Source organism: Xyrauchen texanus, chromosome 15 (genome assembly GCF_025860055.1).
Source record: "Xyrauchen texanus isolate HMW12.3.18 chromosome 15, RBS_HiC_50CHRs, whole genome shotgun sequence".
In the NCBI taxonomy this organism is placed as follows: domain Eukaryota; kingdom Metazoa; phylum Chordata; class Actinopteri; order Cypriniformes; family Catostomidae; genus Xyrauchen; species Xyrauchen texanus.
In genome coordinates, this window is record NC_068290.1 from 28,343,423 (window position 1) to 28,370,331 (window position 26,909).

At 36.9% G+C, this 26,909-nt stretch overlaps 2 protein-coding genes across 2 annotated transcripts in view; one reads left to right on the forward strand and one right to left on the reverse strand.

Moving 5' to 3' along the window:
• The window catches only part of nbeal2 (neurobeachin-like 2), a 99,009-nt gene extending 90,070 nt beyond the window's left edge, over positions 1–8,939 (reverse strand). The window contains exon 1 of the mRNA XM_052144328.1: positions 8,546–8,939. Within this exon, the coding sequence (XP_052000288.1) occupies positions 8,546–8,596 (51 nt within the window). The 5' untranslated portion in view covers positions 8,597–8,939. The remainder of the gene's footprint in view (positions 1–8,545) is intronic.
• Positions 8,940–12,722: 3,783 nt separating this feature from the next.
• On the forward strand, positions 12,723–25,514 carry ccdc12 (coiled-coil domain containing 12). Its single transcript, XM_052144557.1, has 7 exons — positions 12,723–12,851; positions 16,679–16,752; positions 20,802–20,881; positions 21,795–21,856; positions 22,009–22,043; positions 22,182–22,258; positions 25,176–25,514. Exons 1-7 carry the CDS (start codon positions 12,771–12,773, stop codon positions 25,253–25,255), a joined length of 489 nt encoding a protein of 162 aa, XP_052000517.1. The 5' UTR covers positions 12,723–12,770; the 3' UTR covers positions 25,256–25,514.
• The last annotated feature ends 1,395 nt before the right edge of the window (positions 25,515–26,909 follow it).

Here is a 26,909-nt window from a genome sequence, read left to right on the forward strand (position 1 = left end):
CATTAATTCTACATAAAATGATTATATAATGGTTATATTTTTAATTTTAAATATTATATATATAAATAATTCAATTAATTAAAATGCATTACATTATTGTGGCAGATGAGTAAAGCGTTTACATTTACATTTATGCATTTGGCAGACGCTTTTATCCAAAGTAACTTACAGAGCCCTTATTACAGGGACAATCCCCCTGGAGCAACCAAGGACACAATGGTAGTGGCTGTGGGGATCGAACTGACAACATTCTGCTTACCAGTTTAGTGCTTTAGCCCACTACGCCACCACCACTCCATATTCACTCTTTAATAGCATTGATAGGACAATTCAAAAAGTGTCTTTAGAAGGCAATATAATGCTTACTTCTATATGGTTGAACATGAGCCCATTGATCTTCAGTCCAATGCAATCCATTTTGCAATTGACAGAAGGACGCAGTTGACGTGTCTCACTTTGGTTGCGTTGAGGCACAAACATAGTGTTTTTTGGGAGCTGTGTCAAGTTAAATGTAAATTAATATGTACAAAAACATTTCTTGTGCTCCCTGCATTTGGAATTGCACTCTGTTCAGCTGCAGGGGCAGACTTGCCATTGGTGGGCCGCTGGGTAATTTGGGCCAGCCCATTGCTGCGCAAATACTGGCCAGTCCTATAGGCGATATAGGTGGCCGCCCTGGCCTACAACATGCCCACACGGACCCTATTACAAAGTGAATATTCAATAAACTCTGTAAGGTAAAGCCAATACAATGGCTTTTATTTTGAAAACTAAAATTACTTTTATTTTGAAATTACTTAAAACATCATAGCTAATTTCACTATACGTGCATTAGCTCCATACCTCACGTGGACCTTATTATTTCACATACAAATCACAATAATGTGACAACCAAAGACAACACATTAAGTATAAGATGAGCATGGAATAATCACAAAATTACAAATAACTACAAGTTACAACAAATACAATAACAGGAACATATATAAAATCTGCAAAGCTATGAGCAGTAAATATATACATTTGCATAATTTATTCATACCACAGGGAGCTGAAGTGCGGCTTGCTGAATAATGCTCACAGCTGATAAAAATGCAGAAAATAAGTCATGAAAAACATTACTTTGTGGCTATTTGAGTTTTTGATGCTTACTTTTTTTTTTTTTAAAGGATAGCAGAAACAGCATTGGTCAAAGCATTGATCTTTTCCCTTTTTCTCAAGAACAAACTGGGAAAGGAATTAAAACACTGCAGTTATAAAGATGCAATAAACTCACATAGAGTGAAAATATAAGTATTTCTTTATATTATAAACATCTCCAAAGTTCTATACTTTAAGAGGTATGTTTATTTTGTTTTACACATATACAGCAAATTCTATGATTATTCCTCAAAAGTGCTCATTGTACCAACACGTATCCTTGTGAACTCGACTCGTGCCAGCGCAAACTAGGCTCTCGGAAATCCTGTAGAAGTCAGCCAATCAGATTTGGTCTGACTGGAACTGGAAAGCTTTTCCAATTTTGTGTGCTATAAGCGTCAGATTGTTAGTACACAGACTGGGCGTGGCGTCTGAGGCTGAGACTACCTGCTGTGACACTTTCTTCATCTAACTATTTTAAACAACATTTTATTATCTGATATACAATACAACATATTATTATTATTATACTTGTTGTTTCCACAACCTCATATTAACTAAGACAACAGTTTATTTACACTTCTAGAAAAAAGTTGAAAAGTGATTAAGATCTTAACAAATTTTGAAGAAATGCAGACTTGTCACAGCACCTTAAATAGACACTTTCCCTTGTACTTTCATGTACATTTTAACCAAACATCTGTATGTTGGGAAAACGTTTTCGGAGATATAAAGTGCTAATTTTAGTGCTTTCTCTAAAAAATCCACTCATCACATTTACAGTGGCATTTTTGCTTCTAACATTACATTTTTACCCCACTGATGGTTAGGATTAGGTTTGGGAGTTCACTTTATAAAATATGCATTCCTCTTCATGGTACAGCTAAACAACACGCTTCACAACTCACTTTTTTCACCCCTGAAGAGTACATTTCACCTGGAAAATGGAGCTTACACGTGCCCATATGCCCAACAACTTTGGGCCACTGGGGCAGTGTTTTGTCTTTCGGTAAGCACGGAGTGATCTTAGCTAAAGAAAATTCAACCTACTGTTTCCGATTTCACTGTGAGATCAGTCTGCTTTATGTGCTTTCCTTGCCATATACTTTGCCCTTGTTTCAATTTAGTACACTTTAATCAAATAATAAAATATGTATTAAGTGAGCATAAAACATAGATTAATACAGATGAATATAGTCAATTATTACAGATATAGATACAGCAAGGCATCATTGATTGTTTACATTTCACCTCCAAAGGCTGCGGTTGCACTCGAGAACCCTCCAACACTGCCAACGCAAAATGGTGAACTATCATTGCTTAATATGCAGTTATGTAGAGTGGCATTTTGCCCAAGTAAGATATCACAGTGGGTTAGGCTACCCAGCACTCCGCAACACAGCAGAAACAAAAACCAAGTGATCAACAAAACATTATATCACTTCTCAATGCTAGTTAGGACAAAATCTCAGATTAAATAAGGAAGAGAACTTTTATCACTTGTTGCTTTATTGTTTTGTATCTGGTTAGGGCACATTGCAATACGTTTGCGTTCAGCCCTAATTATAAAGGCAAAAACGGTTTCCTCAACAGCACCCTTTACTTGGTGGCTTCCATATAAACAGTCCACATTCCCACCAACAGCCTTTGGCCTCACCCACTACACAAGCAAATAGGATAATGTCCTTGTAACTCCAGCTCAAGGATGCAAAATATAAGAAGGAAAAAAAAACGTAAATGAGGAAAATGACAACTTCCTCTTAATTAGGTCATAAACATTAACACCAGCTGGTTATGCTTAAGAGATTGGAACTGAGGATATTAAAGGTTATTAATGCCAAATAAGGCCCCAGAGGCTTTAGTACATAATTTAGGGTAAACATTAGCTTAATGACATACCATTGAAGTGTATTGTTGCTGAATTACCGCTCTTGATAATTCCAGATAATGACAGATGCCGCTAAATGAGTCAAAGAGGGCTAAATATAGTTGAATAGGCCCATGGGGAAGTCTCGGAAAGTACTGAAGCTCCTTGATAGCAGTGACCTGGACTTATCCCTACACCTGGGGCTTTTTGCAGTCTTTCTCTATAAAGCAGCATTTAAATTTTTTTCCTTATTGGGTTCAGTTAGGTTAGAAAATAGTTGCAGTATCTCCCATTTGTTTTTATGTGCTTATTAAGGTGAAAGTCATCTAATTACAGATTCTTATTGAGAACACAATGGCTCTGTTCCAAACCTAGCGAGCTTCCTTGCTGGCTACTGTCTACATAGAAAGCTGCCTTTTAAGGCACTCCTAACTCAAATGGAACCTCACAAGTGAATGATTTGGAATTCTTTAAACAGGCAATGCCACATGCCACACTAAAAGCGTTCTACACGAGAAGTGCATGGGAGACTGACACAGACTCACAATTAATTATTTCTAATTGTTTCTAAGAAAACACAATTTATTGGATAAAAGTCCATTTTTAGACTGAACTATTTTATATAGATACTTAATGCCTTGAATGAGAGTATGCTTGCAATCACCATTTGCTTCAACTTTTTCCTCAATATATTTACTGATCTCATTGCAGTGCATTCTGGGATTGCCTTATCTTTGAAGAACACATGCCCATTCTGATTTTCGAATCAACCTTTGATAATTAAACTAAATTAAATGATTTTTGAATGTAAAAAAGAATGTTTGTGGCAGAAATCTTTATTCAAATGTCTAAATATTTTCAGTCAATAGAGTCACATGTTCCGCTTTAGATGGCGTGCATTTGCTGCTTCGGATATCGCACTCACAGAGAAGGTCCAGCACCAAAGGAAAATGCTATATTTTGGTATAAAAACAAATGAATTGCTTTAACTTTAGTGCAGTTAACGTTTTCCTACTATGTCTGATCTCTATGGAACAGTCAGTAATTTTGCTACATTTTTCATAGTCTAATATAGATTATTTTAATGTTTTGTTTGATAGATCCCTGCTCATTTCCTTTGGTGCCAAAATGCATTTGACAGTTTTTGCGGCATGTTTAAATAAAGCAGCAGCATTTTATCTTATTTCAGTGTGAATCAAAAGTAATAAAAGCCAGTTTAATGTGGTTCCTCGGTAGTGGCGGGTTCCGTATTGTCAATGGGAGAAAGGGAGAGTGTGGCACAATACCAAGAACAATTATGTAAAACCACCTGAAGATGTCAGACACACACTTCTGATATAATATAACCAAATGCAACCATTACAGATACAAATTTTTTGACAAACACCTGAAAATCTATTGAGCCCAATAAAAAAATTCTTGCCCTGTACCAGGATATAGATCCTGACAGCCTGATATCCTCAACATGGTTAATGTTAGGGCTTTATCAGCCTGATCAGGCACAAATTCTGGCACCTTCCAATACATGCGGCGATACATACAATGCAGCCCTATATTTTGGCCAAAATAAGATTTATGCTGCCTTCATGTGCTATTGGAATTATGGTAAATCACCCCTCAAGTTGTAATTACGACTAGGAAACACCCTTCACATGGGGAGAATGCTGATGATACCTTAAAATGTTGTCTAGGTAGACAGCTCACTAGGTTTTGCATGAGAGAAACAGTTCGATCCTGTACATCGTTTATCTGGCGTGATCTTAAATCAAGTTTTTCTATATTGGCGATTCCATATATTTTACAAATAGAGTATGCACAGCATAAGCACATAACTTCAGGAGCAAACTAGTGCTGAAGAGAATCTACATTCATAGAATTACATAAAACAGAATATATTCTATGTGGTCCTCAGATACACACAGTATAGTCATGTAAAACAGAGCATTTTGCAACATAACAAAAAAGCCATTGTGCAAAAACACATCAATACAATGTCAAAGCTTAGAATAAAGCAGACTTTTGATTTATCCAGAGAATGTGTTTGTGCACATCCTCTGCATCTTAGATGGCAATGAGGTCAGTGTGGTAGCTGATGTGTCAATGACTCGAAAAATATATAAATATGTGAGAGACATAAAACGTTGTACAATATCAGGAAGTTGCAAGAGCTTTTTTTAGTAGGTTTAATTCATCAGCTGTTCAAAGAAATTTCCAATGCACTCTAAGTCCTTGTGGTGGGGTTGTGTGACTCATCTCAATCCGGGTGGTGGAGGACGAATTTCAGTGTCCTACGTGTCTGAGACCATCAATCTGCGCATCTTATCACGTGACTTGTTGAGCGCATTTCTGCTGAGACATAGTGCGTGTGGAGGCTTAACGCTATTCTCTGCAGCATACACACAAATCATCACGTACCCCACAGAGAGCGAGAACCACATTATAGTAACCACGAGGAGGTTACCCCAAGTGACTCTACCCTCACTAGCAACCGGGCCAATTTGGTTGCTTAGGAGACCTGGTTGGAGTCACTCAGCACACCCTGGATTTGAACTCGTGACTCCAGGGGTGATAGTCAGTGTCAATACTTGCTGAGCTACCCAGGCCCTCTTTCCAGCAACGTTTAACAACCAACTGAATTTGATTGTCATCTAAAATTCATTTAATTTAATCTGTGTTTGTCAACTAAAAAACAGGTTGTTCTGTGAGGTTACCAATAGTAGCAACCATGCAAGGAAGTGGTTTTTATCACATCAGTGCTGTCCTCTGAACAGCACACTCAAGAGGAAGTGATCTGACAGAGAGGCATCGCTGCTCTCACAGCCAAATGAAAAAAGGCTGGCACACTTTTATAGTGTGATTATACCAAGATCAAAATAAAGATATGACATTAGTTTAGCCTTTTTCATGCGGTAGTGTACTGTTGCCTCTGATGGGGATGTAATGTTTAGCTCTAATCCTAGGTGGCCACAACATGCATTCTTTTTAAATCATTTAAAATATGTTGAGCTCTTAAAGGGACAGTTCACCCATGTTGTTCCAAACCTATTTTACTTTCTTTCTTCCATGTAACACAAAAGCAAATGTTAGGAAACATTTTAAAATGTCTCCATTCCCTTTCATTGTATATAAAGACGGTACAAATTAAGAGAAGTTATACCGGTTTAGAAGAACATGAGGGTGAATAAATGATGACAGAATTGTCATTTTCAGGTGAAATAACCATTTAAGTTTGATGCCCAAAATGAGATCTGATGTCATAACGTCTTACTGTAATTATGATGCAAATGAAAAGAAAGCTTAAAGCGGACACAGATGGTATACAGTCAAAATTTACAAACAAGCTTCACATGGGACCTCATCACATTGGCTAGACAGAAGTCTCATTCCACAGTCAAATGTCTTGCATAATAGGTGCAGAGAGGTTTATATGTGTTTAAAATATAGCACATCGCCACAAGACAAGAGGAAAAACAGGCACATTTTCAAATAAGGCTCTTATTAAGTCAGGATCAGAGGCATTAAATGAATATTCCAGGTTCACTGCAAGTTAAGCTCTATTGCTCCTCATTTTCTTAAAAACATAAATAAAGCAAAAATCTGGGATCCAGTGAGGCACTTACAATGGAAGTGAATGGGACCAATCTGTAAACATTAAAATACTCACTATTTCAAAAGTAAAGCCACAAGATGTAAACAATATGTGTATCAACATGATTTTATTACAACTTCAAACCCTCAAACCCTAAAATGCCTATTTAAAAAACTTTACAGCTCAAAAATAAAAAGTTTTAACAAAAAAAAAAAAAAAAAATGTAAGTAAGTGCTTTTATAACATTATAAGCTTCACATTTCCGCCTTTAAACCATCCAAATATTTGCCCCATTCTCTGACCATTCAATATTTGCCCCATTGTAAGTACCTCACTGTAACCTTGAATTTTGCTTTATTTTTTAAAAAGTAGGGAAGAGTTTGAAATTATTTGTTGTGGTAATCAACATAATGCTGTCAATTAATCATAACTTGCATTGAAACCGGAATATTTCTTTAAAATGGGAATTTCCAAGCCAGATTCAAAACATTGTGCTGTCAAGCATCATATACTGCAAAATCACACACAACGCAGTGGTGACATCAATGACGCAATTTATCAGTGCTACACACATCAGTGCTAGTTTCTTTAGTCTGTATATCCTTGCATTGAATAAAATAATAATCAAAATAAAATCAAAATCATATCAGTGCAACACATTTAGCAAATTTTTTATTTGGCAGTGTAATTAGACCAAAGGCAGATTCACATGCCTGCTGTAACAAGTCAGCAGAACAAGTCCATCGACTTTGCACATCTGTGTGGATCTGTGTTAGCTATGCATGTGCAGTTAAACAGTTGAATAAATGTGGAATAAAATGACAAAGAGTTCCGTTTTGGATTATAAGATTTTAAATAACACTCCCAGCTATCTGGATTCAGTTAACTTTGTGCCAATGGCAAGAACAGATTGGAACACTACTGCATAATTCATACTTCAGTTATTCCATGCAATCTGCTCTCCATACAATATTTTTTCAAGGAGTGTACGCAGAAAATTAAAACAGTGATCTGTAAGTAGACATTTCTCTTTGGTGACCCTTGGTGCTTCTTGTATCCTGCACCTGCTGTTTTGGTTGCCATGGTAGCCATTCATATGAACACTTGTTGTAGTGTAACATTCCATCTGACTTCAGCTGCTGAATAAAGTGGCCATCATGACAGAGTTTCAGATCATATGGAATACATGGATGCTCAACTTTATATTTTGTTTTCAGTAATCTCTCACAAAAGTGTGGAACACAGTCCTTCGGTATGCACTACCAGAGGGTTTTGTCAACATATCCACGCTTTCTTCTTGGGGCATGCTTATTTCGTATTCATAAGTGAATGTAAAATATTACAGCAATAACAAACAAAATGCATGGTTAATATAAACTAAAAACAGGTGGGTTCTTTCTACCCAGGCAATGTGATTAAAGTTTAAAGATAAAAATTATGCATTGCTGAATCTCGTTGGCTTTGTTGATTTAGGTCCAATTCCCACACTAGCCTACAGAATATGACAAAACGTAAAATGTTGCATATGAAGAAGAGATCTCCCAATACAAAGAATGAGGAAAGTGAACAGGAAGTGGCATGACATACAAGACTGCAGTATGCAGAATAGAACACAGTAATTACACCAAATTTGTCTGGACCATAAAATAAAAAAATACCCAGTCATCACAATGATCAATCACATCACAACGACGTGCTAATGTAAAATGTTTTCAGAGTACGTGCACGCGCTGCCTTCCCAAAAAGAAATAGAAGCGCACTTCCTGAAACTGTCAAAACAAAGGGGTAAAGAATTATGACGAATATGTTTACCCCTTACAACTACATACATGACATATTAGTATTGACAGTGGCAAGACTGCGGCAGCTCGAGTCAACAAAAACTCCGAGGCCAACAGGTGTCGTACGGCTCGCTCGAGCAACAGATAGCTCACTGGCCGGTGACTCACCTTAGTGTAATATAACATCCACAGCTCGTACAGTCGCTCTTTCGAAGCCATTCTCCCTCGTCCTTCTTCGTATTACGTCCACTCACGGGTCAATTAAATCATTTGAAAAAATACCCAGAGGGAAACAAACGAAGTGGACAAGAAAAAGATCCAGGGAATACTGTTCGCGAGACACAGCATGCTGTTGTTCAGCTGTCCACTACCTGGTTGCCAAGCTCTCCCAAAGTTACATGTCTTTCAGATGGCGGGTGGGTCAAAACGGCATTTCCAAACTAAGAAAACTAGAGAGTGTCGAGAGTAACACTGGAAAAATATCGCAGATTAGACGCTGCATAAATGTGCATCTCTATCACAGGAATTCTAGGGGTGTTAAACGCACTTGTCTGTGCACGCACTCCACTCCCCTTCTCTCGTGCACTACAGTGGCAGTAGAGAGCATACCAAGATATAGCCGGGAGGAGTTCAGCCTCAAAGCTGCAAAGATGAAGCAAAAGTCATCAGAGCATCATGCGCTTGAGTTCTTGAGAGTGAGCCTTGTTTTGGTGATGAACGTTTGTCTGTGCTGTGCAAAGTAAGACATTTTTGTAAATTAGTTGTTGACATGTTCTACGACATAATCTAAAGATATTTTAAAGAGAATGTAGCAAATGTATTTATGATTATGCATGCAGGTTTTATGATCTCATATTAATTGAGAGACTACATGGACTATTTATACACACTGTAGGACAGCTTTGAATGAACTAGGGAAGCTAATAAGATAATTAAAAACAGTAAAAAATTTACAAGAATTATCAGTTACATTTCCCAAGATATAGCCTACGTTCCCTTAGTTATATGTACATGATACATTTTAAACTCAGATTTTTTTTTTAAATCACAGAACTATTCAATATTCTCTTTGTGGTTTTCAGTCTGCAGTGTACCACCAAAATGTATATGAATAGATCTGAATATTTTTTTCTCAGCCCAAGCTTTTGAGAGTAAAATTACTCTACTTTTTCTTTCAAAATCCTTCAAGATCCGTAATATGCTCATTGGATCCTATGTGGACCCATGCCAACACAATGCAAATAAACTGGTGTTGGTAGAGGCTCTGAATGATCTCATTTAGTGAAGTTTTGCCCATTTTCATCCTTCATGATAAGACATGTTTTGCTTAAATGAATGTTCTATGACACATATAATCTGTTGCATAATTATTCAGGTTGGCAATGTACTGGAACAACAGTATCATGCTTTGGACAGTGGTCTTTTGACATATACACTCACTGAATTAGGAACACTTATACACCTTATTAATGCGATTATCAATGCGATTGCTAATCAGCCAATCGTGTGGTAGCAGTGCAGTGCATAAAATCATGCAGATACAGGTCAGGAGATTCAGTTAATGTTCAAATCCACTATCAGAATGGAGAAAAATGTGATCTCTGTGATTTCAACTGTGAAATAATTATTGGTGTCAGACAGGCTGGTTTGAGTATTTCTGTAACTGCTGATCTCCAGGGATTTTCACACACAACAGTCTTTAGAGTTTACTCAGAATTATGCCAAAAACAAAAAAACATCCAATGAGTGGCAGTTCTGTGGATGGAAATGCCTTGTTGATGAAAGAGGTCAATGGATAATCGCCAGGCTGGTTTGAGCTGACATAAAGGCTATGGTAACTCAGATAACCACTCTGTACAGTGATAAGAATAACATCTAACACATCGAACCTCGAGGCGGGTGGGCTACAAGTGCAGAAGGCCACTTCAAGCACTTTTATACGACCATGGTGTTTCTAATAAAGTGCTCAGTGAATGTCAATTAAGAGATGTACCATAACCTAAACAACACATTAATTCTAAATCAAAGCAAATATTTACCACTCCAGAAAGAGATGCAGCTTTGTGCCTTTTTAACCAAAATGTGTTAAATAAATATATGCTTATTGTTTTACTTACTGTCATTTCATATTAATTTTCCATATAATATAATCATCGTTTTGGAGGAAGAGGATCATTTGTATTTATCCCAATACAAAGTGCAACTTTGACACTGTTTGGCCAGCACTGGTCAATGGGAAAAGGATGGACATAGAGGCAGCTGTATTGCCATGGCGATGCCCTACATTCCAAACCATGTCATGTCCTGGGTGTTTGCGTGGCTGTTTTGAGAGCTTGTGTAAGCTTCTATTCAAAAGATGTATTATTCCTGTGTTAACATATTGCTTTATTTTCTTTTAATATTAAGATATTTTTTTATTAAATTGTTGCATGCTCCACTCACCTTGCTGTAAAATATACAGTATACAAGTATTTGCAAATGACTAACTGCTGATATTCAGTCCAATTGTGCAAATTACATCACTCCATTAGGCTACTACAGTGTGCAGTAGGCTATGTGCAATGTCCGAGAGTTATTCTTTATAAGTCCTATTTTTTTTTTCAACAATGTCATTTTATCATTAACATTAATGCACAACAATAGTAATGATATAACTAATTATGTTATAAATAAATTGTTCAATGTATTTTCCTAATTTATATGAGACCGTTTCTACTGTATATGTACAGGTGAAACTCGAACAATTAGAATATCGTCCAAAAGTTCATTAATTTCAGTAATTCAACTTAAAAGGTGAAACTAATATATTATATAGACTCATTACAAGCAAAGTAAGATATTTCAAGCCTTTATTTGATATAATTTTTATGATTATGGCTTACAGCTTATGAAAACCCCAAATTCAGAATCTCAGAAAATTAGAATATTGTGAAAAGGTTCAGTATTGTAGGCTCAAAGTGTCACACTCTAATCAGCTACACACCTGCAAAGGGTTCCTGAGCCTTTAAATGGTCTCTCAGTCTGGTTCAGTTGAATTCACAATCATGGGGAAGACTGCTGACCTGACAGTTGTGCAGAAAATCATCATTGACACCCTCCACAAGGAGGGAAAGCCTCAAAAGGTAATTGCAAAAGAAGTTGGATGTTCTCAAAGTGCTGTATCAAAGCACATTAATAGAAAGTTAAGTGGAAGGGAAAAGTGTGGAAGAAAAAGGTGCACAAGCAGCAGGGATGACCGTAGCCTGGACAGGATTGTCAGGAAAAGGCCATTCAAATGTGTGGGGAGCTTCACAAGGAGTGGACTGAGGCTGGAGTTACTGCATCAAGAGCCACCACACACAGACGGGTCCTGGACATGGGCTTCAAATGTCAAACGCCTTACCTGGGCTAAAGAAAAAAGAACTGGTCTGTTGCTCAGTGGTCCAAAGTCCTCTTTTCTGATGAGAGCAAATTTTGCATCTCATTTGGAAACCAAGGTCCCAGAGTCTGGAGGAAGAATGGAGAGGCACACAATCCAAGATGCTTGAAGTCCAGTGTGAAGTTTCCACAGTCTGTGTTGGTTTGGGGAGCCATGTCATCGGCTGGTGTTGGTCCACTGTGCTTTATTAAGTCCAGAGTCAACGCAGCCGCCTACCGGACATTTTAGAGCACTTCATGCTTCCTTCAGCAGACAAGCTTTATGGAGATGCTGACTTCATTTTCCAGCAGGACTTGGCACCTGCCCACACTGCCAAAAGTACCAAAACCTGGTTCAATGACCATGGTATTACTGCACTTGATTGGCCAGCAAACTCGCTTGACCTGAACCCCATAGAGAATCTATGGGGCATTGCCAAGAGAAAGATGAGAGACATGAGACCAAACAATGCAGAAGAGCTGAAGGCCGCTATTGAAGCATCTTGGTCTTCCATAACACCTCAGCAGTGCCACAGGCTGATAGCATCCATGCCACGCCGCATTGAGGCAGTAATTAATGCAAAAGGGGCCCAAACCATGTACTGAGTACATATGCATGATTATACTTTTCAGAGGGCCGACATTTCTGTATTTAAAATCCTTTTTTTTTATTGATTTCATGTAATATTCAAATTTTCTGAGATTCTGAATTTGGGGTTTTCATAAGCTGTAAGCCATAATCATAAAAATTATATCAAATAAAGGCTTGAAATATCTTACTTTGCTTGTAATGAATCTATATAATATATTAGTTTCACCTTTTAAGTTGAATTACTGAAATTAATGAACTTTTGCACGATATTCTAATTTTTCGAGTTTCACCTGTATGGCAAGAAATCGATGTATTCATTGCTCTACCGGTAACCTCTGAATAGACCCTAAAATCGAGTACAGATTCAGCGATCCCTTTAGCTGCTTCCCATGCTTCAATTTCACCATGGAGCCTGTGAGTTCTCTACAAGAGCAAGCTTTGAAAAGGAAAGAAAGATTAAAAGCTCTACGAGACCGGCAACTTCAAGTGAGTGGCGTAACAAATATTAATTTCGTTTAGACATGGGTAGAAAGATACAAGCTCACTGGCTAACTTGCTATAGTTAGCATAACAGTAAAGCATTTCGCTTTAAATTGAACTAGCGAATTAACATTTTGGTAGCAAACATTTTATTTGATAATTTTATCTATTAAAAAGGTTAGGATGAGTCTCTTGAATGCATTTATTATTGTTCAGTAAGAGAAAGAGAAATACTAATAGTTTCGCTTCAGATTATTTCGTAATGTGTTTTTAACGATCATCAGAATGAACTCTATTGTATATCAGTTCTGTATTCTATAAATTACACATACAAGGAATTTGTGTTGATGACAGAAGCTTCCACAAACAATACAACAACAAGATGGAGATAATAAAAATAAAAAACGTGTAGAAAATGTAAGTATATTTAGAAATACACAATAAGAAAATATAAATATATACCTATGTACAAATACAAATCTGTTATTGGATAGTGAAAGGGAATGTAATGGCAGAAGTGGTAGGATATGTTGGATAAATATAAAAAGACTAAGCTGTGTATTGCACATAATTAGTGCTCAATGGGGCAGTTTTAACTGTTCATGAGATGGATAGCCTGAGGGGAAAAAACTGTTCTGGTGCTCTGTATCGCCGGTCAGAGGGCAACAGTTCAAAAAGGTAGTGGGCTGGGTGAGTGGGGTCCAGAGTGATTTGTCCAGCCCTTTTCCTCCCTCTCGGAATGTACAGTTCTTGAAGGGCGGGCAGGGGGTAACCAATAATCCCCTCAGCAGTCCGAACTGTCCTTTGTAGTCTTCTGAAGTCTGATTTCGTAGCTGAACTAAATTAGACAGTTATTGAAGTACAGAGGACAGACTCATCGACTGCTGAGTGTAACCGTATCAGCAGCGCCAGTGGCAGGTTGAACTTCATCAATTGGCGAAGGAAGTACAACCTCTGCTGGGCCTTTTTCACAATGGATCAATGTGGGTCCCCCACTTCAGGTCCTGTGAGATGGTAGTGCCCAGGAACTTAATGACTCCACTGCTGCCACAGTGATGTTCAGAATGGTGAGCATGGTCAATGTTGGGGTGTTCCTCCTAAAGTCCGTTATCATCTCCACTTTTTTGAGTATGTTCAGCTCCAGGTTGTTTTGATTGCACCAGACAGCCAGCTGTTCAACCTCCCTTCTGTATGCAGACTCATTGTCATCCTGGATGAGGCCGATGACAGTAGTGTCACCTGCAAATTTCAGGAGCTTGACAGAGGGGTCCATGGCAGTGTAGTCATTTGTGTAGTGGGGAGAGCACACATCCCTGGGGAACAATTTCCCTACTCTCACTAACTGCTGCCTATCTGTCAGAAAGCTGGTGATCCACTGACAGATAGAGGTGGGAACAGAGAGTTGGTTTAATTTAGCCTGGAGAATAGCTGGGATGATGGTGTTGAAAGCCAAACTGAAGTCCACAAAACGGACCCTTGCATATGTCCCTGGTCTGTCCGGATATTGCAGGATATGATGCAATCCCATGTTGACTACATCTTTCACAGACCTGTTTGCTTGATAAGCAAATTGAAGGGGCTCCAGAAAGGGTCCAGTGATGCCCTTCAGGTGGGCCAACACCAGTCTCTCAAATTACTTCATGACCACAGATGTCAGAGTGATGGGTCTGTAGTCATTATATCCTCTGATTTGGGGTTTCTTTGGGACAGGGATGATAGTGGAGCATTAGAAGCAGCAGGGAACTTCACACTGCTCCAGTGATCTGTTGAAGATCTGTGTGAAGATGGGGGCCAGCTGGTCGGTACAGGATTTTATACAAGTGGGTGAAACACCGTCTGGTACCTATGCTTTCCTTATATTTAGTTTCTGGAAGACCTAGCACACATCCTCTTCACAGGTGTTAAGTACAGGTTGAATAGCCTGTGGGGGTCACAGGACGTGTTGATGTTTTTGTGAAGTGAAGGCCAGTTTGGGTGTGTGAGATTGGGTTTATCAAACCTACAGTAAAATACATTCAGGTCATCAGCCAATTATTGATTTCCTACAGTGTTGGGGGATGGTGTCTTGTAGTTGGTGATTTCTTTCAGCCCTCTCCACACTGAGGGGCGTTAGCTGAAAACTTGTTTTTGAGCTTCTTAAAGTAGCTTCTTTTAGCCACTCTAATCCCTTTTGCCAGCTTGTTTCTGGCCTAATTGTGCAAGATTTTATCCCCACTACTGTAAGGATCCTGTTTGGCCTGATGAAGCTGCCTGAGTTTTGCCATTGGTTTGTCATTGCTGTATGTTAAGTTCTAGTAGTGATGCACATATCCTCACAGAAACTGTTAAATGATGCTCAGTATCTTTGAGCTCATCCAGATTGGTGTCTGCTGCTTCAAAAACTCTCCAGTTTGTGAAGTCAAAGGAGGCTTGTAGTTCCAGCTCTGCTTCATTTGTCCATCTTTTTATAGTCTTTACTATAGCTTTAGCTGATTTTTGTTTCTGCCTTCCAGCTCTGTTTGAAAGATGACTGCATTACCTTAATGAGTAACTGTCCGAATGGACGTGGAATTTACTAGATGGATTTTACTTTGCAATTAATCGATGAACAATCTTGTACCTTACATTTTTTTTATATCTCGTTTAACTTAGTTTAATGATGCCTCCAAATGTAGTGCTGGTAGCTTGTAACAGCAGTAACAAGCAACATGATTCACGCTATGTTTATCTCCCCTTGCTATGAATTGCATAAGAACTTGTACATTAAGGGAATGTTCTGTGTACAATATAAGCTCTGTCAAAAGCAAGTGTGGCGTAATGTGTATCACCACAGCAAGCAAATTCATTTTGTTTTAATTTGAGTAAGTTCTTAACTGTAACCAGAAGTTTGGTATAGAAAAACCCAGGATTGAGGGTTTTCAGTGGTGATCAACATTATGCCACAAATGCTTTGCATTTTCACAGAGCTTAAAGGAATAGTTCACCTAAAAATTATAATTCTATCATTTACTCACCTTCTTGTCATTTCAAACTCATATGACTTTCATTCTTTCGTGGAACACAAACAAATATTTTAAAGGAGATATTATGTCTGTTTGTCCATACAATGCAAGTGAATGGTGACCAAATTTTCAAGCTCCAAAAAGGTAATACTGCCGTGGTTTAATCCATGTCTTCTGAAGCTATCCAATTGGTTTTGGGTGAGAACAGACCAAAACTCCTTTATTGGCAGACTCCTTAACAATTATGATTTCAATCTCGATTATACTTCGCAGTGCCATCTAGCATTCTGTGCATGCATGAAGCACAAGGAAGTGTAATCAAGTTTGAAATCATGATTGTGCTTAGAGACTGCCATTGCAAGATGTACAGTGAAAAATAAATAAAAAAAATTTTCTGTTCTCACCCAAAACCAATTGCATAGCTTCAGAAGGCACTGATTAAACCACTGGAATTATGGATCGAAAATGTGGTCAAACTTCACTTGCAATGTATGGACAAAAACACCTCATATCTCCATTAAAAATATTGTAGATTGTTTTCCACAGAAAAAAAAAAAAAGTCATACAAGTTTGAGACAACATAAGGGTGAGTGACTGATGAGAGAATACTCATTTTTGTGTGAACTATTCCTTTAATTTGTCAGAATGTTCATTTAACCCTGTTTGTGATTTTTGTTCATTATATGTTGAATTTGAATGTACACATTAGGACATTGGCTCTTAATTCTTAATTAGGAATTTGCTGCATTTCTTTGTATATCAGTGTGCCTCGGGCTAAGTTAATCAGATGTTTGCATCATAATTTAGCCTTTGCCTCATTGTTCATGTTAACAAGTTATTGTTTAACTACAGGGGCGGGCACCTGAGGATGGAGAGCCTGAAAGTAAAAGAGCTCTAGAGGACTCCGAGGCAGAGGAGAGACACAGGTAAACTCAAACACATGCAGATTCAAAGTCTGCAGATCATAGCCATATTACTCATACTGCACAAAGCGGTTCCACAATTTAGAAACGAATAGCATCTAGCGAGTAGACTGCCTCTTCTAAATGGACAATAAATAACAAAGCAGTACTCTGTTTACTAGGGAGACACAGATATGGACATTTTGTAGAGACCGATAATTCATTATATTTGGAGGCCCATAACCAGTATATTTGCTAATAAATATAAATAAAAATATTATGTGCCTGATTACAAAAACCAAAGACTCATAATCATTTACCAAATATAGCCTACTACGAACCAGTTTAATACATTTTACATTCCTATGTCTTTTATAAAAAAAATATTGACAGGTCTAAATAGGGTCTAAAAATGTTGTGATCGATTACATAAACCACGTGCAAATGTGGTCAAAAACACAAGTGTCCACATCACATTTGAGGTGTAAACAGTAATCTGTCCTGAATGTGTCCTGGTCGCAGTGAAGCACCACCCCTCACCTGTCAATCAGCTCAAGCGCTGCGCTAAAACAAGAGCTTAAATTTGCAGTTTATGCTTGGATTAAATTTCTACCGCATCTGGAAGAAACAGTGTACTGTTTTTTTTTCGCGCTTTGTCTTTTTTGACTTTGTTGTGCTTTAATACGATGAAGTAACACACTGACATAGTGATTGATGCATGTTGTCATGAATCAGACGCTCTCCTACAAATCCAAAAAAGTGTTTAGATGAGCTTAAGAAGGACTGTGGGGTAAATGTCCCTCAGCTCTATTTCAGGCTAAAGCCAAGGCTTCGAACTCCTTGTTTTTTCCATTGTTTACTTTCAGATTCACAGAACCCCTCTGCTCTTCTTCCTGAGCTCAAGAGGTGTTTGTCACTGACAGTTTGCAAAGGTTCATAAACATTCACCACCAATATCTGGCCTATACAGTATATCCCTTGTTTCTCATTACAAGTTTCCTGTATTGTTCTTGTCAACCTATGTTAATTTTATAGGTCTGGAGTTATTTGGGTTTAAGGCATTAACTGTAGTTTGAGGAGGTTTTTGAAATGTTGTTATGGGAGGTTGTCGGGGACAGAATGTTTAAAGGTGTGTCTCCTTAAGCATGCATTATTAAAATTGCAACATAGCTTGGGTTGCAAACAATGAGACGATGGTAATACCTAGCAGACTTGTTGTTTTGACACCTCCTACGCTGCCATGCCTTATAAGGTAATCTACTTATCTTTACAGAAATAGAACAGAATGACAGTTCCTGATGTCATTTAAGTTTATTTCATAAAACAAAAAAAGTAATTAAATAGGAAGACTTTGTGTTGTTATTGAAGAACTTCCTTATATTTTTATGATAAAAGGCTGGAAAAGCTCTCTAATGCATCAAAGTTAATAGTAACATTTTACAATAATGTTCTAAACATTAACATTAGTTAATGCATTAGACATCATGAACTAAAAATTAACAATTTTGTACAGCATTTAGTAATCTTGGTTTACATTAATTTGCAAATATAGTATTCTTCTTCATTGTTAGTTCATCATAATGTATTAACTAATGTTAACATATAAAACACGTTATTCTAAAAATGTATAAGTATATACTGTGTAGACATTAATATTTAATAAAATAAGCAAGAAAATGCTGTAAAAGTATTTTTCATTAGTTCATGTTATCATAACTAATGTCATACACTATACTGATACAAATGTATACAACCAGTCGGCCATTTGCTTCTTTGGCTGTTGCACAAAGCTACTTTGTTTATATTTTATTTTTCAAAAGTGTTTGCTCCTTATTTATTTCCAGGCTGAATAAGAGTACACCTCCTATTTTGTTTGTCAACTGTGTGGCATTTTGTAGAAGCTGTCAAAATTTTGAAGTGAGGTGAGGCAGAAAATAAATGATCTACACATGAAGGAACTTTTGAATGAAGCTCAGCCTTTCACCTGATACAGACACCATTTAGTTACAGCTTAAGCAATGGGACAAATGTCACCAGGGACAAGGTTATAAAAGCGTAATGCTTGCATCAGAGTAACAACTCATCTTAGTTACAAAACACTCTGGATTTGTTCTGTTGTTGGTAAATGAGTTTTGACAGCCGTCTTGATTTACTGTACCAGTGTTGACTATTTTAGATTGAAGGAAGCCCGATGGTCCCATCGGCTATTGCAAAAGCTCTTAGAAATGAAAGGCCTTCCATCAAACTTTCAAGGCCGTCAATTCAGTTTCATCCCTCTGTGCACTTCAAGCACACAACAGCTTTTCCCTCGAGCATTAAGCCAGTCCTTCTGTATGTGATCAAATTAGAAAACAGGATACAGTTCTAGCCAACTTGCCCAAACCCTTGGCCACAGAGTAATTCAGAAGCCATTGAGAGGTTGTAATGCTCACTTAGATTTTGACAAACGGCTGTTGACGTTCCTAAACGGTTTGATTGTTTGGCTGCTCTGCTGTAGATGAGGAAAGCCAGTGGTATTGTATTGTTCCAGCAGGTGGTCAGGAAGTCTCTTCAGGAAAACTGGGGACCAGGAGGCGTTCCCAGCTCTTTGCTTCAGCCTCTTGTTTGAGTGTATTTCCTATACACTTTAACGTTCCTGTTTGGGACCATAATAATTTGTGCAGCTTTGCATGGCCTTGACAGGGTTTGGCTGTAAAATTAAATATTATTAAACAGATGGTTCACCCCATAAATAAAACTTTGCCATTTACCAGTACTCGCCCGTGTGTTGTTCCAAACCTGTATGACTTTTCTTCCGTGGTGGAACACAAAAGGAGATGTTAGGCACTAGATAGAATGTTCGGGACTGACAGCCTCAGTCACTATTAACTTTCATGTATATGGGGAAAAAAATACAATGACTGTGAATGGTGACTGAGGATAATATTTTGCCATGGAACATCTTTTGTGTTCCATGGCAGAAAAGAAAGTCAATGAAGACATGTTTTTTATTTTTGGATCCCTTTGGATGACATGTTCTGAAGTCATTACACAATTTTAAAAATGCCTACACCCAAGACCATTGGAAAGGAGTGGTGACTTGGTCAAATAAGTTGCATAGCTGACACTAAAAATCAGTTTGGTCAGTTTCAGTACATCTAGTTACGTAGTTTGATCCTTCTGGCTCTTGTTTAGATAAGGGGTACTCGCATGATAATGATGAATGTTCTCATTGCCTCATCCTTGTGAAAGAAATGGGCACACATCTCAAGAGACCAACAAGGGAGCAATTTGATGAGAGTTAGTTCTCAACAAACCTTTATGCCAATCTTCTGTTGATCAGGTTATGAAGAACCCTTTGTGGTTCCCTGGAGATCCAGCAGCAGACATTGCAGTAACTTGCAAAGATGTGAATAGACCTGCTGCTTGAGAAATTACATAATTGTGCTTGTTTCAACCCCTCTCAGATGTGAGGCTGCAGTCCCAATACATGGACCATAGAACAGGTGCTATATGCTAATTAGTCAGTGCCACAAAGATGAAGGGAAGCTTTGTACACATGCTGAGTGAATGTACTCTCTAGATGCCACCACAGGCCTGTTTCATCGCCTAAGTGGCATCAGCTGCCTGTCTGGCCTCTAAACTAAATGTTTTTAGCTGCACTGCCACCTGCTGGTTAATTGGGTTTCCTTTTGCTTGCGTGAATATCATTTCAATGTCATCTCAGAGACAGTTCACACAATTTAATTCAGCCATTATTTACTCACCCCCATGTTGTTCCAGATCTGTATGACTTTCGTTCTTCTGTGGAGCACAAAAGGAGATGTTTGTTAATATTGTTAGGGGCTGAGAGTCTCTGTCCCTATTCACTCTCACTGTATGGAAAACGGAGTACTGTCAATATTCTTAAAAATTTCTTCTGTTGTGATCCTTGGAAGAAAGTCTTATTAGTTTGAAACAACATGAGGGTGAGTAAATGATGACAGAATTGTCATTTTTGGGTGAACCATCCCTTTTAATGGTGACATGATAAAACACTTGATCAATATTTTGACATTTTAACATGGGTATTAAATGAATGAATATATTTGTAGAGAGCTGAAGCTGAGGAATTACACCCCAGAGGACGAGGAGCTGAAGGAGAGACAGGTGCCCAAAGCAAAACCGGCATCAGGTGAGAACACCTCTGGCATACCTGCAGTGGCAGTTCTAGATCATTTTAACCATTTAAACCTGTTTAGACTATTTACTAGTTTTGGTGTATTAAGTTAATAAATGCCCTTAAAGGGACCGTTCACCCAAAAATGCTGAACACAAAGATTTTTAGAAGAATATCTCAGCACTGTATGTCCATACAATGCAAAGGAATGGTGACCAAAACTCCAAAAAGGAGATAAAGTCAGCATAAATTAATCCATTAGACACCAGTTTTTAAATCAATGTTTTCTGAAGTGATCCAGTTGGTTTTGGGTGAGAACAGACCAAATAAAACGTATTTTACACTGTACACCTAGCCATTGAAGTCTCTTGGCACGATCATGATTTCAAGCTCGATTACACTTCCTAGTGCTTGGCATGCGCAGATCGCTAAATGCAACTATAGGAAGTGTAATCGAGCTTGAAATCCTTATTCCCATTGAGACAGCTTTCAAGATGAACAATGAAAAAGGAGTTAAAATGTAATCTGTTCTCACCCAAAAGCAACTGGATCACTTCAGAAGATGTTGATTTAACAACTGGAGACTAATAGATTACTTTTTTATCTGCTTTTTTAGATTTTGGAGTTCTGATCACAATTCACTTGCATTTTATGGACCTACAGAGCTGAATTATTCTTCTAAAAATCTTTGTTGGTGTTCTGCAGAAGACAGAAAGTCATAATATCTAGAATGGCATGAGGATGAGTAAATGATGAGAGAATTTAAATTTTTGGGTGAACTATCCCTTTAATCTTATTTAAAATGATATTCTACCAGCGTGAGGCTGTTGACCTTTAAGTAATTGTCATGATGGGTGAAGATGCTAAAACAGGTGCTCAGGTGTTGACTTACAGGATGTCTGACTGGTCCTGTTCTATATTCCTATAGTGGAAGACAAGGTCAAAGACCAGCTGGAAGCCGCAAACCCAGAGCCTGTGATTGAGGAAGTGGTGAGTGAATTTTCCCTCAGTCTAAATTCACAGTTTTTAATCACGATGCCATATGGTCAGCTCATCCATTTAGTTAGAATTGTTTCTGTGGAATTAAAGTAATCTTGTTCTCTTTTTTTTTTTCTCTATTCTTATCTCTTGTTTTTACTCAGGATCTGGCCAATCTTGCCCCAAGGAAACCAGACTGGTATAAGCCAACAATTTTTACTTATTTAAAACAGAAGTTTCATATATCATATAAACTGTGGTCTGATATATTGGATCAAAACTGTTCAGTATTAAGTGAAAATGCTGTTTTGAACCAACTGCTTTGTGTTTGTAATAGGGATCTAAAGAGGGATGTTGCCAAAAAGCTTGAGAAATTAGAGAGGCGAACACAGAAAGCCATCGCTGAACTAATACGTGAGTATGACCTGATGCAACACATGTCTAGATATGACTCTCGCATTTTGCCCCTAATGGCAATTGTAACAAACTTTCAGTTTGTTCTCAAAGCTGCCTTTTTACCCATACACACCTGTGATGCTTCTGTTTGTGTCTCCAGTAAAGGAGCGAGACAGCAAAAGCAATTACCCTCCACTTATTGAAAACCGTATAGGACAAATGACCACCAGTACTTTTGGAAGGAACATATTATGGGTTTTAAGGCAACAGTGTTAAACAACATTATTATTATTAACTTATTAAAGGAATAGTTCACCCACAAAAATAACATTCTCTCATTTACTCATCCTCATGCCATCCCAGATGTGTATTGCTTGCTTTCTTCTGCTGAACAATAATAAAGGTTTTTAGAAGAATATTTCAGCTCTGTAGGTCTTTGTGTCCTAGGCAAGTGAATGGTGGCCACTTTGAAGGTACAAAAAGCATATAAAGGCAGCATAAAGGTAATCTATTAGACTCAACATATGTTTTTAAAAGGGATATGATCGATGTGGGTAAGAAACAGATCTAAATTTAAGTCATTTTTAATTTTATAAATCCACTTTCACTTCAACATACTTTTTCATTTGTTTTCGGCATTCTTTGTGTATATTGGACCTAAATATTCATCTGTTTCTTACCCACACTTATCATTGCTTGAGAAGACATGGATTTAACCACTGGAGAAGTTTTAATAATTTTATGCTCTCTTTATATGCTTTTTGGACCTTCAAAGTTCTGACCACTATTCACTTGAATTGTGTGGACCAACAGAGCTAAGATATTCTTCTAAAAATCTCTGTGTTCAGCAGAAGAAAGCAAATCATACCCATGTGAGGTGGCATGAGGGTGAGTAAATGAGAGAATTTTCATTTTTGGGTGAACATCCCTTTAATAAGCATACATTCTGCAAAAAATAGTAGGCATTTAGTGTAAAGTTTGACATAAATGGTAGATAATTCACGTGTCACTCTCATAGCTTTGATTAGAATACATCGCATCAGGTTGCATACTGTCTAGTTGCCAGAGTTTTGATGCACCCAAGGCTTAAATCGAATCTGAAAATCCTGTAATCGCAAAGCGTTAGAACTCTCCATTTGAAAGTAATGATTTCTGGTCTATTGCCTTTCATTTGTTGTAATCAGTGAAAAGGCATCTTTAGGATGGTGTGAGAAGTATATTGTGTAAGTACTGAAACACTAATCTGTCTCTTGATCACTTAATCATTTATCTACTGAAACTAGAGCCAAAGAGCCATTTTGTAATTAGTTGAGGCAGGGCTTCCTGTGAGGATTATGGAGGACAAAACCTGCAAAAATAATAAATCAATAAATAAATGTAATAATAAGAAAATAAATAAAGGATTAAATGTCTTTATAAAACAAATATAATTCGTTTTTAATGAAAGTTATTCCTGAATTTATTATTGTAGCCTTTTTTTTCCTTTTTATTTATTATTTTCTCTTTTTATTTTTATTCTTTAAAACTTTTTTTATTCTTTCATTTGTTTTTGTTTTTTATTCTTATTTATTTTTGCATTCATTTATTTTTATATTTATTTAATCCCACCTGTATTTATTTCCATATTTAAATATTTCCACATTTATTTATTTTTATATTTATTCTTACATGTCTGTCTCTTGTATGATAATTATGTGGGCTCGTCCTGCTTACCATTGGTTTATCGTAGAGTGAAGCGTGTGCTCGATTACTCTTGACTTGTTTTGATGTGACATTAGGTCATGGCCATATCGTGTAAACTATAGCTATTTGTGGGGCTAAAAACATAAGAGCTTAAGTCAATCCAAGATTTATTGGTTATACTACAATCACAGAAATTAAATGATTGAAACTTTTTTTTTCTGTGTATACAAACTTCATATTTTGATGTCCGCAAATCCATAATATTGTTTTCTGTTGTTATGATTGTTCATTGTAAAAGATACAACCATGCTTATTTTCCCTGATTGTTTATGTATGCATGTGTGTATATATAAGTTCTGTAATAAAAAAAAATCTATAGCTGACGCTTCACATATATCTAGAGAGTGCGCAACTTGGCGAATGAAGTCGATAACCGCACATCAAATGACTATGTTTCATTAAGAGTAGTGGTGCTTATTGATGGTTTAGGAGAGCTCTAGGCAGGTATGAATGTCGAAGCACATCCTGGATTGTTAAGACTCTCTGCAAAACGTTTCCCTGCATATTCTAAATCTGTCAGGGGGTGCTAAGGTGGGACGTCCATCTTATTTGCTTCCGATAATACTATTGAGCTCTCAACCAATGATGCACTGGAACTACGCAAGGACCGCCTCCCTCATTTCCATATTGCACACAGAAAAGTAAAAATTAATATATATGGAAATAAATATGTGGGAATATATAAATATAAAAAATAAATGAACACATAAATAAAAAACATTGCAAAATAAATGAATAAATAAAAATAAAGTAGTATAGAAAATAATAAAGGAATAAAGTCATACAATATAAATTCAGGAATACATTTAATTAAAAACTAATTATATTTGTTTTATCAAGACATTTATTCCTTTTATTTATTTTTTGTATTATTACATTTATTTATTTATTATATTTGCAGGTTTGGGCCTCCATAGAGAATATGCTATGTGGGTTACAAAAGCTCCAGAGGTCTGATTTCTGTTGGTGACATCATCAAAACAGTTCCTCTCTATACTTCTAGTATAGAACAAACCCACAACAAATATTTCTACTACACTCTTGTTTTGCATCTTTAAAAGCTCCAGTGATCCAATTAAGCCATGTATTGTCATTTATACAGTGATGAGCATTTGCTGTAATGTCTAGTATTTTGTTCTCCAAAGCAGAACCACATACTCAAACGTGTGTTCTTACGTCATTAATTCTGCAGGTGAGCGGCTCAAGGGCAGCGAGGAGGAGCTGGCAGGAGTGGTCGGAGCAGTTGGCATGGAAGAAGGAGACTCCGATTGATAATGTGTTGGAGAATGTGGATCCTGTACAAAATAATTTTCTAGAGGTTTCTGGACTATATTTCAGACATATAAGTGTGTGTAAAATGGAACTCTTCTGCTTAACTCATCATGGTTTTACACACAACCAGATCAGGTGATTAGAAAAGAGAGATAGAGAGGATAAGACAGAAGGAATGAGAGAGGTACCTGTGTTTTGGAAAACTGTAATGCATTTTGTCTTTCTCTTTTTTTAATTATTTTTGTTGTTTATAAGTAAACAAATAAGTTCTCTTTTCTAAACTGTCTCAGTCTTATTTCTGCCACTTTGGCATTTATGATCAAAACATTATCCAACATCAGTAATCTTATTTTTTTTTTTCATTATATGTGTTATTTCACTCCTTTCTCATTAGTATACAAACTAAATGGGGAAATTCCAAAATGAGACACATATCAGTGAGGATACAGAAAATTAAAAAACAAGAGAACAGAATGGTGTATAAGCAGCTAAAATTGCAGTACATCTTTTTGGTTTTCATTTTATTTCATTCAGTCATCATTTAAAATATTATTTAAGTTACAGTTAATTAGTTTGGGTGCTTAATCCAACTAATCAAAAGGCGAGTTTTCTCAATTTATTAAGTAATTAATTAAAAGTACTATTATTTAATTTAACATGATTCTGCCATGATTTAAGAGATTTTTCAAAGCAAAACTGATCAATGTCAAATGTGTGGTTAATCAAGAGTAGGGCTATGGCAAAACAGTTGAGGCACAATTAATTTTAGAAATAAAACAATAAGCCTACTTGTTTTTGGCTAAAAGACAGATTGCGGCACGTTTTGCATTGAAAGCACAAGTATTTGACAATAAAGTGCATTCCTTATCACCATTAGTAACATGGCTAAAACTAAGAAGCCGAATAATAAATTACACATCAAACATAAGCTTATCCTAAACATTTAGGATAATCCTATAATTAAATAGAGTGCATTAATATCAATATTATACCATGTTGTCTTGGAAGCCATTCATTGTATATTTGCAATTACTCATGAAAATATACCTTGTTTAATAGAAATAGCATTAAACGGTGTCCAGCACAGTAACTCTCAATTGGGCTAAAACCAAAACATTACATGACCACTAAGAGGTGCTATTGCACATGGTTGTGAATTCTATTCCATTCAGTCTCATTCTTAGCAGATTAATTCTTCTGAGGTTTGGAGCTTCCTGGATCTTGAAACACTGAGCTACTACCACCATCAGATAAATTATATTGCAGCAAATGCTGACCTCATACAATTGGTTACAAATTAGCTGAACTTAATGTTTTCCTCGTGTCCTCTACGACTAATAAATGATTAAGTACACATGATATAGCTTGTTCCAGGGCTACACATATTGTATAATCATGGAAGTTCACACAAACAAACATCTTTTGGCAATTTCTTTGTATAATAAATATTCATATTGCACTAAATAATTTCAATGTTTTTGAACAAGATTTGCACATTATGAGTAAAGAGTCTTGTGTAGACAGCAAAAAATTGATTGCTTCACAACTCCGTATACAAGTTTCAAATTTTCCCAACAAATCTTCCCTGCAGAAAATGTTCTGTGGTTGTTAAACTTACAGTGAATGAAATTCTGGATATTGATTGTGCTGGGGT

Bases quoted from the DNA above. Each gene is read 5' to 3' on its own strand.
- ccdc12 (XM_052144557.1), top strand. From the start codon at position 12,771: ATGGAGCCTGTGAGTTCTCTACAAGAGCAAGCTTTGAAAAGGAAAGAA. The intron at 16,753-20,801 runs GTAAACTCAAAC...ATATATTTGTAG, and splicing joins GAGGCAGAGGAGAGACACAG to AGAGCTGAAGCTGAGGAATT. The intron at 22,044-22,181 runs GTATAAGCCAAC...TGTTTGTAATAG, and splicing joins GCCCCAAGGAAACCAGACTG to GGATCTAAAGAGGGATGTTG.